The 18187-nt window shown below is 41.3% G+C and overlaps 1 protein-coding gene across 8 annotated transcripts in view; it reads left to right on the top strand.

Annotated features, from left to right (window-relative positions):
- tns1b (tensin 1b) overlaps positions 1 to 17568 on the top strand; it is a 302397-nt gene extending 284829 nt beyond the window's left edge. For 7 of the 8 annotated variants that reach the window (XM_029703058.1, XM_029703059.1, XM_029703055.1 and 4 more), the window contains 10 exons: positions 838 to 924; positions 2291 to 2419; positions 4172 to 4267; positions 7334 to 7411; positions 7539 to 7610; positions 7754 to 7780; positions 9120 to 9288; positions 9532 to 9600; positions 12518 to 12547; positions 14617 to 17568. In XM_029703058.1, the coding sequence (XP_029558918.1) occupies positions 838 to 924; positions 2291 to 2419; positions 4172 to 4267; positions 7334 to 7411; positions 7539 to 7610; positions 7754 to 7780; positions 9120 to 9288; positions 9532 to 9600; positions 12518 to 12547; positions 14617 to 14758 (899 nt within the window). In that variant the 3' untranslated portion in view covers positions 14759 to 17568. The remainder of the gene's footprint in view (positions 1 to 837; positions 925 to 2290; positions 2420 to 4171; positions 4268 to 7333; positions 7412 to 7538; positions 7611 to 7753; positions 7781 to 9119; positions 9289 to 9531; positions 9601 to 12517; positions 12548 to 14616) is intronic. The other variant, XM_029703057.1, reaches the window with a different exon arrangement.
- Positions 17569 to 18187: the final 619 nt, after the last annotated feature.

Below are 18187 nucleotides of genomic sequence, written 5' to 3'. Positions count from 1 at the left end.
TATGTAACAATGCATACCTAAACTATAATTGCACTAGTACCTAACTATATAAGTACAATGTAAATACATCTGTTTTCATACACACATTTTTCTGTGAAAGCAGACGAAGTGAGTAGAGCCAGCAAAGTATAGTGAAGTAAAGTGAATGCGGTCATACTCGCATGGCTTTAGCTGAGCAGGCGGTTTATAAGTTGGACACACTTACTTTCTCCGTAAACACATTGCAGAGCAGATGAAGGAATGAATGCATCTCCCAGGCAGCCCAGCCAGTCCCAGATGCTAGGTTCAGATAGAACTGGCATCCGGCCCTGAGCCTTGGTTGGCAGCCATTTCTGCATCTGCAGTGGTTTCAAAGCTCCATTCTGGGTTATACTGAGTATACTGGGAGAAGAGTTAAACCAGCAACTACTAATATGGTCACAGATACAGATACCGGTGTGTTTGCGAGAGACAGAGATACTGAGGGTTGACCCTAGGAGCTAACTCGCTAATAGCGCAGATTCGCTAATCTCTACACAACTGGAAGTCCAGTTGATATGTAGATTGGATTATCTGCACAGGGTCTTGGTCAGGATGACCCTCATGAAGCATCACTGCTGCTGTCTTCGTCCAGGTCTTTCTTGAAAAATATATTTTTATCTCAACGAGTCTAACCTGGTTAAATAAAGGTAAAAATAAATAAATAAGAATACTGAGACTTTGGACTTGATTCAATGTAATGTGACAGCATTTACGATGTATCATATAAACATACCTCTTTTCACATGGTTAAATGGCTAAATGATTTAGGTTAAATCTACACATGGTTTCAACACACCTCGTTCTTTCTTCTCTTAGACGGGAGTCCCGAGACCAGGCTGAATGTAAAGTTTGTTCAGGACACTTCCAAGTTCTGGTACAAGCCTGACATCTCTCGTGAACAAGGTAATTGTGCCTCTTGTCATAGAGGGAAGAGATTAAAGGTAGCACATACAGTAGGTTTTATGATAATTCAGTTTTCCAAGAAAATGCGTAGAAATTAGAGTATTAAGTAGTAACTGCTGTGTAATGGTATGTACTACACTCCTAGAAAAAAAGGTTCCAAAAGGGTTCTTCAGCTCTCCCCATATGAGAACCCTTTTTGGTTCCAGGTAGAACCCTTTTTGGTTTCAGGTAGAACTCTTTTGGGTTCCATGTAGATCCCTCTGTGGAAAGGGTTCTACCTGGAACCGAAACGGTTTTACCCGGAACTAAAACTGGTTCTTCAAAGGGTTATCCTATTGGGACAGCCAAAGAACTCTTTTAGGTTCTAGATAGCAACTTTGTTTTCTAAGAGTGTAGTTACTAGCTTGTCATAGAACAGTTACCTTAGTTATCCCACTAGTTGTTCCTCTAGCTAGCATAAGACCTATCTAAGGTAAAATGTGGCCGAGAATGTTATTTATTTAGTAACCAGGAGAGATGTTAGGATGTGTGTCTGATGTAAACCCTTTTGGATTCTTCTGACACATCCTCTCCACACACAGATGTCCTAAATGACCCTATTCTGTTCTCTTCTGCTGTATGTTTCACTGTGAGGTCACCACTGTTGGCCCCCACATCTGCTTCTGCTCACACTCTCTTATTGGATTAGATCATCTGGGATGGAACGTCTGCTAAATGAATAAAATGTCAATGGAGATAGCCTTAAACACAAGCACATGCTCCACTGCGATGACATCACACATTCAGATCAGATGCACGCGCGCACACACACACACACACGCACACACACACCATATGTACTCCATTAATCTAAGTGGCTAGGGAACATCTGCATGTACTGTATATCTATCTTACTTACAGAGTCTATGAAATGTCATATTTGGACATATAGGGATATATAGAATTGCATGTTAGAGATGCAATACATGTTGTTTTGTTGAACAAGACAACAGTTAATAACTCTCCCCCGTAGTTACATTGAAATATGGGATCACAAAAGGTCTTCCTTCCTTCCATTCCAAGGAAAGTTTCCTCCTCATTCCCTTCCGACTCCCCCTCCTCCTTCTCCCTCTCCCCATCTTCCATGTCTATTCTACCTATCCCTTTATTTCTCCTCGTCCTTCAATCCTCCCAGTTTCACCTCTTCAGAATAATTTTTCACCCCCTCCCTCTCTCCCCCAGAAACCTCACCTTGCCTCTTTCTTGTTTCTTCTCCTCTCTGTGTTATATCCAAAGGAATGTAATATCTGGCAATACTTTCTTACTTTCCCCTGAGGGGATACATAAAGTGTTATTTTATTGAATCATGTATTATTGTGTATTGCAGCCATCAGCCTGCTGAGAGAGAGAGAGCCCGGGGCCTTTGTCATTCGGGACAGTCACTCCTTCCGAGGGGCCTATGGCCTGGCCATGAAAGTGGCCTCTCCTCCTCCCACTGTACAGCAGACCAAGAAAGGTACTTCCAAGTTTCCCACTTGTTATGAACACGTGAGTGTGATATGTGGTTGTCTCTCCTAGCTGTTTTAAGATGAATGCACTAACTTTAAATAGCTCTGGATAAGAGCGTCTGCTAAATTACTCAAACGTAAAATGTACTGGATTACCAACTGGGCTCCAGATTTCATATACTGTACCTGTAATTGCTGATGGAAAATTATATTAGCCCTCTACACCTCTGTGATGTTGTCATCTTGTGGCCCTACATATAAGGAGACACACACACACACAGTCCACAGTGAAATCATACAAAGAACAACCACATTTTGAATGACATTCACAATCTCTCACGTATTAAATCAATCAATCAACAAACTCTGAAGTGGATCATGTGTTTTTGAGGGGCCCGATGAAAGCATATCGTTACTCCAGCAGAGTCTGGCTGTACAGTCGAATAGCACTACTAAGCATATACTCTGGGTCTTAATACTGTCATTAAGGTATGAGGTGCCTGTGATGTTTCCAATAACACCTAGAAGAGCAGGGATAACTGGGAGTGGATTGGAATGTCTCCTCTACACACGTGGACGCCTGCACACGTCTGCCTGCGCACGCACACACACACACACACACACACACACACACACACACACACACACATAATGGTTCTTAATAGTGCCAGTTCTTTGGCTTGTAACCATAACAGAACCCTTTTTGGTGCTATATAGAACACTTTTTTGAAGGTTCTGTAAAGAACCATGCTCATAAGGTTCTAAATGGAACCAGTATGGTGCTATAAATAACCCTTTCGTAAGGTTCTATAAAGAACAATTTAAAAAGGTTATATATAGCACCAAAAAAGGGTTCCGCTATAGTTACAGCTATATAGAACCCTTTTTATGGTTCTTTATAGAACCTTTATGGAGAATGGTTCTATAAAGAACATCTCTCAATCTGAAAAGTTTGTTTTAGATACTTTTGAAGAACCATACAGGGTTTTATATTCTGGTCAGCCATATTATATTGTTAAAATTCCATAGGTGTTATTGTGTTAATTGACACATTGAGTCAAGTGAGCTACTGTACCTGTGGAACAGCTGGTGGTCCAGGAGGAGAGAATTGAGCACCACTGACTGATTTAGTGAACCGTTCTCAATTGACACAACTGTTCTCAGTCTTTCACAAGACACCATCACTGGCCATAATGTTTAGTAACACAACACGGTTGCACAAAAACGGGCTGAGCGCAAACCACGCCCCAAATTATTCTAGTGAGCCACCTCCCCTACCTTTTAATTATCAATTAAAGAGCAAATAACCCTTTTGTGAACTGTAAAGAACCATTGATGAGCTAAAGTCATTATGGTTACACCTAGAACCATCACCCTTCCCAAAGAACCCTTGAGTAAACCTCCTTTTTTGTGTGTGCACACAAAGGGAGGAGAATGTTCTAGGTCAACACTGTGCACGCACAGACACACACACACACGAAGGGAGGAGAATGTTGTAAGCACAGTTTATTTTTCTGCCAAGAGGCCAATCTTAACTAGCCACTTAGCTCATCCTAGAACTTTCCATTAAAAATCAGATTTTAGTCTCTGTTTTGTCCTGTTGTCAGGTGGGGTAAAGAAAGAAGTCATTACCTATATAAAAACTATAAAATATAATACCTCCCCATATGAGGTGATGTCTACATACCATAAATGGGCTCACCGGTGTGTTGTTCTTTTGTTTTCCCTATATTGTTTTGCCCTTCGGGCGGCCCCTGTAGCTGGTGACAACACTAATGAGCTGGTGAGGCACTTCCTGATTGAGACAAGTCCTAAGGGAGTGAAGCTGAAGGGATGTCCCAACGAACCTTACTTTGGTGAGTCACCTTTAACCCCTACACACACACACATGCATGCGCATAGCTGCAGTAAGTAGTTTGGGGGTGTTGTGATTTATTTTGTTGATGGGGTGCTGACATTTTTGGAGGGCCAGCACTACAGACAGCTATATGGGTCTGCTAACACAGGTATAGTAAAGGCCCAATGCACTACTTTTGTGAACAAAATAATTTTTTACAAAAATATATATATTTTTTTATTCCTATCTTTCAAGGGGTGCTACAGCACCCTCAGAACCCCTATTACCCACGGCTATGTGCACACTCACACAGAGGGAAAAGAGGAGAGCATTGGAGGAGGAGATCCAAGGTTCTTCTTCTGCACGGATATTCTCCCCCAATACTCTCCTCGCTTCACTCTGACGTTTTGATAGGGAAGTGGGGAGAGGACAGAAGGATTCAAGAACGTTGATAGAATCTTTTTTCAGACCTATCAGAACTGGTCCTTCTGACAACAACATGGCTTGTTTCTCAGATTGTGTAACGGGGGAGGAGTGAGCTCCAGACATGAGTTTCATGATGTGGTTGGGGTGGCTAACTCTTGCTCTGGGCTGTGTTGGTCTAATGACTCTGATCCCCTCTGTGCTCCCCGTGTCCCGGCCTTTGAAAGAGTATCCGTTCTCCCAGCCCATCATGTGTAATCCTAATTATAGTATGGGATCAGTTAAAGTAATTTAGTACGGTTCAAATGCACCCTCCTCTAATTTAATCCGCAGACCACATTGCGCGTGTGTGTGTGTGTGAGTGTGTGTGTGTGTGTGTGTGTGTGTGTGTGTGTGTGTGTGTGTGTGTGTGTGTGTGTGTGTGTGTGTGTGTGTGTGTGTGTGTGTGTGTGTGTGTGTGTGTGTTTGCATGTGTACAGTGGTGGAAAACATACTCAATTGTCATACTTGAGTAAAAGTAAAGATACCTTAATAGAAAATGACTCAAGTAAATGGGAAAGTCACCCAGTAAAATACTACTTGAGTAAAAGTCTAAAAGTATTTGGCTTTAAGTATACTTAAGTATCAAAAGTAAATGGAATTGCTAAAATGTACTTAAGTATCAAAAATGAAAGTATAAATTATTTCAAATTCCTTATATTAAGCAAACCAGACCGCACAATGTTCTTGTTTTTTATTGACGGATAGCCAGGGGAACACTCCAACACTCAGGCATCATTTACAAACGAAGCATTTGTGTTTAGTGAGTCCACCAGGTCAGAGGCAGTAGGGATGACCAGGGATGTTCTCTTGATAAGTGTGTGAATTGGTCCATTTTCCTGTCAAAATGTACTTTTGGGTGTCAGGGAAAATGTATGGAGTAAAAAGTACAGTATTTTCTTTAGGAATGTAGTGAAGTAAAAGTAAAAGTTGCCAAAAAAATAAATAGTAAAGGACAGATACCCCCCAAAAATACTTAAGTAGTACTTTAAAGTATTTTACACCACTGCATGTGTATAAATGAGGGGCTGGAAGGAGTTATCAGCATTAGGGACAAGGCTTTTTTCCCCCCATCCTTCGGGTGCAAAAGGATGATAGCAAGATCAAAAAAAGTATGATAACATAGGGCTGGGTGGCTTACGTAAGCTGCAAAGCATGCGGCTACAGGAGCCTTGTGTAAGATCATTTTGAGAAGGTGCGGGGGAGCCTAGCTAGCTCCAGACCAGGGTTCAAATACTATTTGAAATCTTTGAAATACGTTTTCATTTGCTTTAGCCTGCCTGCAGTGCCAGTTATTTCAAATAGTATTTGAACCCAGAGCTGGTAGCTAGCTATCTTCCCTCCACATCTGAGCTGTTGTTAAATGAAGGCAATTTTCACAGTGTCAAATCTAGATATGAAATACTGTATGCATGTGTGTGTTAGACTCCTCTTACTGAGAACCACAGGGAGATGGCTACTGGCCCAAGCACACATTTAGAGATGACTTAACAAGTCAGCCAGCATCAGTCTAAAAATGGGCCTCTTGAAGGAACCTTATCCTCTAGACTATTTATTGAATTTGTCGTAGCGTTTCCTGTCATTAAATGTGAAGACTGTATATTATCAACTAAATTCTCTATGTGTAATTATTCCGTAATTCAACGAATCACGGAATAGTAATTAACTAGGAAGTCAGGGCACCACGGAAAAATGTTGTTTATAGAGTTCCAATTTCCGAATATAATTCTGCAGATATTTTCATATCTTATCGATTACAGTCACTTATTAATGTATTATTACCTCATCAGTCATATTCTGAATGACGCAAACCATTGGATATCTGCACGAACCCTAGCAACCCTAGCATTGGTTACTGACATGATACACTGAAAGACCCTAGTGGGATAAGCCAATATGACGGCTTGGTAGACAAAGAGAGGATTCACTGTAATACAGTTGATAACTACACTATGCTAACTATGCTAACGCTTTTAACATGAACAGCCGCTCAAAAGGGCCACGTCGTGACAAATAATTTTCTAAAGGGAGGGATGTGGGGTTAAATTAGACACTGGTGCTGATTTTTGACTGTAACACAAGTGTTACAATATACACCATGATGTTATACTAAGAAAATAGTGTTTCCATAGCTAGGGCTGAGAGTGAGGACTTGTGAAGAGCAGAATCAACAACCTCTGCATAATTAAAACAGTTGCTTTGTGGGAAGGTATTAAACATCGAAGGCGTAAACCCATGTTCACAATTAGCGATTGTTACCTGTATGTAAATGTCACCTGAAATGCCCCAACAGCCTTTCGTTGGCACCAAGTTAGAGCAGGTTCACTGAGGCCATGGCCCAGTGAGTCCCAGGAGCTGGGCCGTGGAGTTAATAACACAAAAGTCTGAGGCTTTTTGGTAAAACACTAGGGTAAATCCATAGTGGAAATGCACCATGGGTGTGTGAGTGTGGGTATGGGGTGAGTGTGGGTATGGGGTGAGTGAAAGTGTTGCTATGGGGTGTGTGTGAGTGTGGGAATGGGGTACGTGTGAAAGTGTGAGTCCAGGGTGTGTGATCTTTATAGAATCTTTGTCCTGTTGGCACGACTAATACTAATCTCTCTTTGTGTTGGTGTCTCTCTAGGATGTCTGTCCGCTCTGGTGTACCAGCACGCCATGACTCCACAGGCCCTGCCCTGTAAACTGGTCATTCCTACCAGAGGTGAGACCAGGAGAGTGTGTGTGTACGTGCGAGCATGCGTGTATTCTTGAATGGATATGTACATGGATATATTTACAACAATGTGGTGTGAGGAATTTCTGCAGAATCTGCTTCTGCTGCGTTTCAGATATCCACGAGGATGTGCCGGATATTGCCACACCAACCAACCCGGCAGCTGAACTCCTCAAACAAGGAGCCGGTAAGAAACAATATCACAGTCAGCAGTTTTGCAGAGCACTACGTAACAGAAAGATAATCTAAATGACTATTTTTGTTGTGACATACTCTGAACCATTCCACTGTTCTCCCCCCACTGGTGACATCACCTCGGTGTCACTATAGGGCAGAGGGCCCCTGCTGACTCCCATGGTAAACCCTGTGTCCTTTCATTTGAATTTGTCTTCCTGATATGTGACTGTTGGTCCTTGACTGCTGCATTCTAGCCCAGATCCATGATGTCTACCTCAGAAGTCTGTGCATGAGTGTGCGTGAGTGTACGTGGGCGCGTGCGTGTGTTTGTCTCTTTCTCCATCTAATAGACAACAACAATGCACCTGTCCAGCTTTCTGCCTGACATGTTTTCTGTCCGATGTCTTTTTTTCCCAGCCTTGTCCCAGAATGCATGTGCCGTCCTTAGAGCAATGGAAATGTGTTGCATGGAAATACAGATGACACTTTTTTTTGAATATCTGCTGAGATGCAGAACTATAAACCCACTAATACCAATGTGATATATGTCTTGTCTCCATGTATGAAAATATTCCCTTAACTGCATTGAAAACTGTCAAGAATGTACTGTATTGCTTTTTGGCATTAAACTGCTGTACTACATAGTATACACTGATGAATGGAGTTTTGTAATAGATTTTTTTATTATTATTAATTTTATTTGACCTTTATTTAACCAGGTAGGCTAGTTGAGAACAAGTTCTCATTTACAACTGCGACCTGGCCAAGATAAAGCAAAGCAGTATGACACAGACAACAACACAGAGTTACATGGAGTAAACAATAAACAAGCCAATAACACAAACAAGTCAATGACACAGTAGAAAAAAAGAAAGTCTATATACAGTGTGTGCAAAAGGCATGAGGAGGTAGGCAATAAATAGGCCATAATAGCGAATAATTACAATTTAGCAGATTAACACTGGAGTGATAAATGAGCAGATGATGATGTGCAAGTAGAGATACTGGTGTGCAAAAGAGCAGAAAAGTAAATAAAATAAAAACAGGATGGGGATGAGGTAGGTAGATTGGGTGGGCTATTTACAGATGGACTATGTACAGCTGCAGCGATCGGTTAGCTGCTCAGATAGCTGATGTTTAAAGTTGGTGAAGGAAAAAAAAGTTTCCAACTTCAGCGATTTTTGCAATTCGTTCCAGTCATTGGCAGCAGAGAACTGGAAGGAAAGGCGGCCAAATGAGGTGTTGGCTTTGGGGATGATCAGTGAGATATACCGTACCTGCTGGAACGTGTGCTGGAACGTTCTATCATGTTTCTCTGATCATAAGCATACATGATAAATCCTATAAATTAAACAATTGTAAACTATTGATCATGTCACTTCACAACAGAAAACAATACAACAAAACCCATATCTGTTGTAGCATTGAAGAACCAGACAGCCCATGGCATCACTTCTCGCCTCTTTCCAGTGTGAAATGCACTGTGCTGATTTGTTACACCTCTCTCTTCTTTTCCCAGCATGCAATGTATTGTACATCAACTCGGTGGACATGGAGTCTCTGACGGGACCTCAGGCCGTCGCCAAGGCCATCTCGGAGACGGTGGCTGCTGTGTCCCCGCCCACCGCCACCATCGTGCACTTCAAGGTGTCGGCCCAAGGCATCACCCTGACCGACAACCAGAGGAAGTGAGTCGGATGCACAGGCATTTGTGTTTGAAATAGAGAATTACCACAAGACTGTATATTGAATTTGTAATTCTGCCCAACAATAAAACATATTTGAAACTGACTTCCAGGAAGAGCTCACTCTGACCGAGGGTTACAATTTATGCCTCTGTTCAATCCAACTTGCGTTGTAGTAGCTAGTTACGCAGTAGCCTATGAATTGCTATATTGCAATGTGCTGAAACATATATTTTTTTCCTACAGGCTTTTCTTCCGGCGCCACTACCCCATCAACACTGTCACATTTTGTGATATCGACCCTCAGGAGAGAAAGTGAGTCCACTTAAGTGACAATGCGCTCGAAGACGGTGTTTGGAGGATATATAGGCATGGGTGTTGTTAGGCCCGAGACGAAGTTGAGGGCCGGCAAACCGTGCCAATATATCTTCCACCGGCTTCGAGGGCATTATCACTTTTATACAACGGGTTACCAACATATTCAAGTAATGATTGACATATTTTATTTAAAAACGTTATTTTAATGAATTTATTCATACTATTTCATCCATCCACAGATAGTCCCAACACAAATCTATGGTTGCTACCCAAGCCGGATGGTCGTTCGTTCTATAGGTTCGGTTGCCAGAGACGCGATCCAGTCGTTCAGTCTATTTGTTCTGTATCTATGGACGTGACCCAGTCGTTCGTTTTAAATGTTCTATTGTCATACTGACTGGCAACGTTCTTATCCCTTGCTTGCTAGCTAGCCAACTACGGCAAACTTACAGACACGTCAAACAGTGCAGCCAGAATAACAACAAAGTAGCATAATTTGCATTTGTTTAAGCTGTTTTCTAGTGACATTTATTTGGATACATCCATACCAATGAGCTAATGAGTTCGCCTGTCAAGGAAAATGTGTTCTCTCGTCAGGACACTGTTGTTCAGAAGAGCTAGCCAGCAACACAGCTAACACAATAACTTCAAATTGAAGCTGCAAACTAGCTCCACTTCGTTTCGTTTGACCTTTCTCAATTGACATTACTTTGTATATATATCCATAAAAATGATGCCAGCTGATTCATGATTTCAACTGGCTGGGAAACGCTGTCTGCCTGGCTGTCTCGTCCCGACTCCCGACCTCTACCTTCATTACTATGGGACAGCTGGAGATGGAATTTGAATATTGAAACAATGTTGCAAATGTCAGAGATACAGACAGCAAGGTTTATACAAATCTCTGCTGTTGAAAACTAAATGTTAGTCTAAATTTTTTTTAAGATAATGTCTAGATGCTTTTTATAGTGGAGAGCAAGTTTATAAATTGCCTGGGCTGATGAGACAGTGGATTGGGCAGTCAGATGGAACAGAGTAAATAGGCCATTTAATGTCATAGATTTAGCCGGTGGTAAGTTGTGGAATAGACACCGGCTGGAATGCAGTTTTAACCAATCATCATTCATCATTAGACCCACCCATTGTATAAACTGAGCTACAGCACACTAATGCTGTCCACACACATACAAACACACACACACACACACACACACACACACACACACACACACACACACATGTACGCGGGCAGTAATTGAAAAGCAGCAACCTCTGCTTTTTAAAATGAATGTGGCCTTTGACCTCATAATATTATACACTGCTCAAAAAAATAAAGGGAACACTTAAACAACACAATGTAACTCCAAGTCAATCACACTTCTGTGAAATCAAACTGTCCACTTAGGAAGCAACACTGATTGACAATACATTTCACATGCTGTTGTGCAAATGGAATAGACAACACGTGGAAATTATAGGCAATTAGCAAGACACCCCCAATAAAGGAGTGGTTCTGCAGGTGGGGAGCACAGACCACTTCTCAGTTCCTATGCTTCCTGGCTGATGTTTTGGTCACTTTTGAATGCTGGCGGTGCTTTCACTCTAGTGGTAGCATGAGACGGAGTCTACAACCCACACAAGTGGCTCAGGTAGTGCAGCTCATCCAGGATGGCACATCAATGCGAGCTGTGGCAAGAAGGTTTGCTGTGTCTGTCAGCGTAGTGTCCAGAGCATGGAGGCGCTATCAGGAGACAGGCCAGTACATCAGGAGACGTGGAGGAGGCCGTAGGAGGGCAACAACCCAGCAGCAGGACCGCTACCTCTGCCTTTGTGCAAGGAGGAGCAGGAGAAGCACTGCCAGAGCCCTGCAAAATGACCTCCAGCAGGCCACAAATGTGCATGTGTCTGCTCAAACGGTCAGAAACAGACTCCATGATGGTGGTATGAGGGCATGATGTCCACAGGTGGGGGTTGTGCTTACAGCCCAACACCGTGCAGGACATTTGGCATCTGCCAGAGAACACCATGATTGGCAAATTCGCCACTGGTGCCCTGTGCTCTTCACAGATGAAAGCAGGTTCACACTGAGCACATGTGACAGACGTGACAGAGTCTGGAGACGCCGTGGAGAACGTTCTGCTGCCTGCAACATCCTCCAGCATGACCGGTTTGGCGGTGGGTCAGTCATGGTGTGGGGTGGCATTTCTTTGGGGGGCCGCACAACCCTCCATGTGTTTGCCAGAGGTAGCCTGACTGCCATTAGGTACCGAGATGAGATCCTCAGACCCCTTGTGAGACCATATGCTGGTGCGGTTGGCCCTGGGTTCCTCCTAATGCAAGACAATGCTAGACCTCATGTGGCTGGAGTGTGTCAGCAGTTCCTGCAAGAGGAAGGCATTGATGCTATGGACTGGCCCAGACCTGAATCCAATTGAGCACATCTGGGACATCATGTCTCGCTCCATCCACCAACGCCACGTTGCACCATAGCTTTCGTCCAGGTCTGGGAGGAGATCCCTCAGGAGACCATCCGCCACCTCATCAGGAGCATGCCCACGCGTTGTAGGGAGGTCATACGGGCACTTGGAGGCCACACACACTACTGAGCCTCATTTTGACTTGTTTTAAGGACATTACATCAAAGTTGGATCAGCCTGTAGTGTGGTTTTCCACTTTAATTTTGAGTGTGACTCCAAATCCAGATAAGTTGGATTTCCATTGATTATTTTTGTGTGATTTTGTTGTCAGCACATTCAACTATGTAAAGAAAAAAGTATTTAATAAGATTATTTCTTTCATTCAGATCTAGGATGGGTTGTTTAAGTGTTCCCTTTATTTTTTTGAGCAGTATATTTCATGAATATGTCATTCAAAATGTTGCGTGATAGAATACTGTTTATTTTTCTCTCTACAGGTGGAACAAACCTGAAGGGGGCACAGCCAAGTAAGTTTACATGCACCTGAGTACCATACATCTAAACCTAGTATATTTCTTTCTGTAGTTGCATATACTGTTTATAGCCCAACCACTTTAACTGAGAGTTACAGAGCAACGTTTGCCACTGAAGAAAGTTAAGCAAACTAGCTAACCGGTGGAGGTGCTTGATACTTTCAGTTAGTTGTCCGAGCATGGTTTTCACTGGTTAGAACTAGGGATTTGTTTAGCTTGACGACCATGGTCTTTGAGAGAAACAATTCACTCAGACAGACTTACCATCAGTTTGTGACCTGCGCCAAATAAAAGGCGATATTTTGGAGCTCACCCATGATATGAGGGGAAACAAGAAAGGATGTAGGCACCCCACCAATGATTCAGAGAGGAGGAATAGATGGATGGATAGGTGACTGGGCAGGGTATGCCAATAAAACCAAGCGTTGGCAGTCACACCTTTAGAGTTTAACATGTCATGGTTTGAGGTTTTAAACTCCGGTATCATAGTTCCTATGAATTTACTGTTATGAGACTTAGGGCACAATTGGATTAAACTCCTATGTCTTTAAAGGCAGTATATCAAGTAGACAAAACACTATGACAATATCATAATCATTAATATAAGACATTTGTTGTTTACAGCCAGGGCAAGCAAAATACACTACCGTTCAAACGTTTTAGAACACCTACTCATTCCAGGTTTTATTTTTACTGTTTTTTTATATTGTAGAATAATAGTGAAGACATTAAAACTATGAAATAACACGTATGGAATCATGTAGTAACCAAAAAAGTGTTAAATAAATCAAAATATGTTATATTTGAGATTCTTCAAATAGCCACCCTTTGCCTTGATGACAGCTTTGCACACTCTTGGCATTCTCCCAACCAGCTTCATGAGGTAGTCACCTGGAATGCATTTCAATTAACAGGTGTGCCTTCTTAAAAGTTAATTTGTGGAATTTCTTTCCTTCTTAAGACAAGAAGGTCAGTCAATTGAGAAATTGTCAAGAACTTTGAAAGTTTATTCAAGTGCAGTTGCAAAAACCATCAAGCGCTATGATGAAACTGGCTCTCGTGAGGACCGTCACTGGAATAGAAGACCCAGAGTTACCTCTGCTGCAGAGGATAAGTTCATTAGAGTTACCAGCCTCAGAAATTGCAGCCCATATAAATCCTTCACAGAGTTCAAGTAACAGACACATCTCAAGATCAACTGTTCAGAGGAGACTGCTTGAATCATGGTTGAATTGCTGCAAAGAAGAATATATTTTGAACACCTTTTTGCTTACTACATGATTCTATATGTGTTATTTCATAGTTGTGATGCCTTTACCATTATTCTACAATGTAGACAAAGGTAAAAATAAAGAAAAACCCTTGAATGAGTAGGTGTTGTAAAACTTTTGACCGGTAGTGTAGCTCCAGGCAAAAGCTGTCTGAGTGGCTGGTAAAGCAGCAACACTGGCTGTGGGTTCAAAATGTTTGTTTCAGATGCATACTCATGTGAAATGCACATAGTATGTAAAGTACCTTCTTATTCAGTCTAAGACAGTTCTCAAAATCTTCTCTGAATTGATGAAGGTGGGTTGAATATACCCTGAGAATATGGCTACATCACTGGCTCCTAGACTGAAAAGTTAGTTTCAGGCCCTGGTTACATCAATGCAGTAAGTAAGTAAAAAATTGTAACAGTGGCATGGTGTGTCTTTACCCCCTAGAGATTGACCACATAACTATAGAGATGGTAAAAAAACTATTGAGCATAACAATATCTCTAAATGGATACAGAAAAGCATTAATGATAATGGAAGTGGGTGGACCATGCTTGAGTGTTGAGTTAACTTGCCTAAGGCCTGAAGTAATAGGCTTTAGCTCAGTGGGCTAACACAGTCTTGTGGTGTGAAGACAACCAGGGTTCAATCCCATTTGGTACACACACACACACACACTTTCCATATATGATTCATATAATTTCCTACAGATTAATTTCACCAATCCAGTCCTCTCAGACTCAGAACGAGGCAAACGGAAGATACTGATTGGAGGAGACCCATTAACAGTTTCCCTTCTCTTTCTAGGTTCTTTGGGTTCGTGGCTCGGAAGCAAGGAAGCACAACTGACAACGTCAGTCACCTCTTTGCCGAGATGGACCCCGATCAGCCCGCCAGCGCTATCGTGAACTTTGTTTCCAAGGTGATGATCGGCTCGCAGAAACAATGAGCTGAACTTTTGACGACCCCTGTTATTTTGTTGTTGTTGTTGTTTTGTTCTTTTTAACCACGGACGAAATGTATGTTCTATTTTGGATTTTGTTTGTATTATTTTGTTCTGATCTCATGTGTCACCTCTTTCCTTCTGATCTTGTCTTTTACTTGTGAGTGCACGTGGTGTTCACGCACATGTGTGTTCTTCTTGGAAGGACTCCTGTGTGGAGCTAACTAGGGGGATAGAGGAAGTGCAGTTTGTGGTTGTGGCTATGTGGGATGTTGGCTTTGGGGGGCCATTGTGATCTCTCTAGCAGGGTAACACAAGAACAGGAAGGATAAATGATGTCAGTGAGCATGGTTCGTTAAAAAAAAGAGAAGAAGAAGTAAGGTTGTGTGACGTAAAGAAGTGTTAAGCTATCAGGCGTTTGGACTGGTCAACCAAAGATTTTTTTTAAAGCAGCCAGGGGCGAGTATTCCACTGTCGGAAGGTCTGTTGGATATTATATTTTGTAAAAAAATAAGTATTAATCAAAAAAAAATCATTTGAATTTTCTTTCTATATACAAGTACTGATACTGTATGTATGTTATTCTTAAAGAGTTTGCATCTTTGCCTTCTTCGCAAAGCGTATTCCAGGACATTTTTGCATGCTGGCGAGTTGAGCTAATGTAAATATTACGGAGTGCTTTCTGGGTAAGGCGTGGATGACTTGGGGCCTGAAATGTGTTTTTTGGTTGGTTTTTTTTGCTTTCTGTAATAAAAAAAGGAAAGAGAAAGAAAGAAGCATACCTGCTCTCTTCTACATACAGACCAAATGTGTAATGGGCAAACACACTGTTCTCCTTCAACTTCCATTGTTCTTTTTCCCTCTTCTGTTTAACGGTTGAAGGATGGAGGATGGATAGGAGCTTGTCCAGTTCAGTCCAACTATTCACCTACACAGTGGTATTTTAACCACATAATGTCTTTGGTAGTTGAAATCTGCTGTTACCCTACTTCTAGACCAACCTGCAATGCACCCCTCTATGGAAAAATGTTGGTTAGGCTGAATGGTTACCCTTTGTGTGTTTAACATTGATTAACATTGAAAAACTGCCACTCTTCTCCTCTGTGCATGTATGAGCATCATGGAAGAACAGAGTTCACTGCTGATTTTTGAACGGCGGACGGGTTTGGGCAATGAGAGCCTATGTCCAGGTTGTTACTGCTACAGCATCAAGCGCTCTCTCTTCTCCTTTGGAAGATTGCAAATATTCTACCCTTGCAACCATCTTAGTATAGATCGAGAAAGGCCACTATCTCTACACATCAGCCTGTCAAACTTGTAACACCCACATCATACCCACAAGTAAGCTATATACATATAAATATACATATATAGATATATATAAAACTTCAACAAAATATTTATTTTTTGCTCTGTCGCTCTATGTTAACTCATATTACTTGTATACATATATTGTATAGTCTACATCAAGATTACTGAGTGTCAAAAAAAGTGCATCAAAATATATATGGTGTAAAGTGTATGTATTTTAAAGCTTGTCATTGTTGTTTTGAGTATGTTTTTCCACTGCATTACTTTGTCTTTGTAGGAAATGTCCTTTGTTCGATGAGAGGAAGAGCGGCTAGGAAAGTTCTTTGTTGCAAAAGTCATGGATTCATTCAAAATGGAGACAACATTTTACGCTTATGTCCAAATGAAACAGCCTGAAATGGAATGGTCAGAGTTAAACACTTAAATATGTTCAGGTGAAATATCAACACCCATTTGTAGTTGGCAAAACAGTGAGATGATTGAAATGACTATTTCATGTAAACAGACTTGCTGTGTATGTTCTCAGAATGTTTGGAGGCAAAATATTACTTCCTCGATTACATCCTCAATCTAACATCACAGGTTTAGTAAACCTCTCCTGAGCAATTCCACATTTTGTTATATAGGGCCTACTTCCCTCATGTGGTAAAACACATTTTGTTATATAGGGCCTACTGCCCTCATGTGGTAAAACACATTTTGTTATATAGGGCCTACTGCCCTCATGTGGTAAAACACATTTTGACTACCCATTGTGTTTTTACTGTAGTGTTTTAACTGTGATTTCAGCAATGACCTTCAGTAGACAAGCAATACTCAAATGGGCAGTGCTTATTTACTGAATGAGGAAGACTTTTATGCCCAAATATTAGGTCAATATTTTGCTGTTTTTATTTTGTGAATGTCCTCATTCAATTCAATAATGTTCTGGAGCAGGGTAGCCGTAACTCAATGGTCAAATATACTCCAATAAAAAAATAAAAATACGTAGCACTTATAAATGGGATTCTGTCATGTCAAAATACACAGAAATAGTTTGCATGTTCAGTCCACTTCTTTTAACTCAATGTTTTGTATCAACTAGGTATTTTCTGTTCAAGCTCAACTGTCTTCTCCCGTGGCTTCTTTGCTTGTTCAACTATTCACTCCTTTTCAATGAGAATCCCTCCATTTTAAATGAATCTTATTTATTGTTTTGATAGTCACAACTGAAACAATATATGTGGCAAAAACATGGTAGATTCTGCATTTGTGTATGAGCAATCTGTGATAAATGGTTGTTGAGTAAATCACCCTCTACCACAAAACGAATGTTAGTAAACAAAAACAAATTGTGTAAGAAGTCTCCTTTGATGTATGTGTGCCCACTTTGAGGAAATAGCCTAGACTTAAAATGTGTGAATGTGCTACTATGCCTGTACAGAACCTTATGTATTTTGATTTGCTTTACGGTATGGCTTTTATTGTTTCTGAGAAAAAAACACATTAAAAAGTAATACAAATCACTCCATGTTTAAAACATACTTGGGAATGTTATGTGCTTGTCTAATGTCTATTCACATTTAGGATGTCTGTTCATATGAAAGAGTAATACTAACTTCTGACCTTTGTTCACACACTCCTGGCTTCACCTCTAGTAGGGATCACGATTACTGCTTACACAGGACCCACAAAATAGCTATGTTTAACCTATGTACATTTTTATTTAACTAGGCAAGTCAGTTAAGAACAAATTGTTATTTACAATGACAGCCTACCCCAGCCAGTCCCTAACGACGCTGGGCCAATTGTGTGCTGCCCTACAGGACTCCCAATCACTGCCAGTTGTGATACAGCCTGGAATCAAACCAGGGTCTGTAGTGACACCTCTAGCAATGACATGCAGTGGCTTAGACCACTGCGCCACTCAGGAGCCCATCAAATGTATGTCCTAATATGTACATCGTACACGTCACTTCATCATACAGCCCATTCTTTCCTATCAGCCAATCAAATTCAAATCAGACAGCAACAAGGTTATTATAGTAAACTAAACTAAAGACGTGTACTAGAGAGCATATACTAGACATTCTGTGATAGAGAGCACATGTTCAACTTCATAAAAAAACAAGGGTTCAAAGGGCA

The sequence above is a fragment of the Salmo trutta genome, chromosome 20 (genome assembly GCF_901001165.1).
Source record: "Salmo trutta chromosome 20, fSalTru1.1, whole genome shotgun sequence".
In the NCBI taxonomy this organism is placed as follows: Eukaryota; Metazoa; Chordata; class Actinopteri; order Salmoniformes; family Salmonidae; genus Salmo; species Salmo trutta.
Note: the sequence above shows the minus strand (reverse complement) of the source record. Positions and strands in the feature narration are given on the sequence as shown.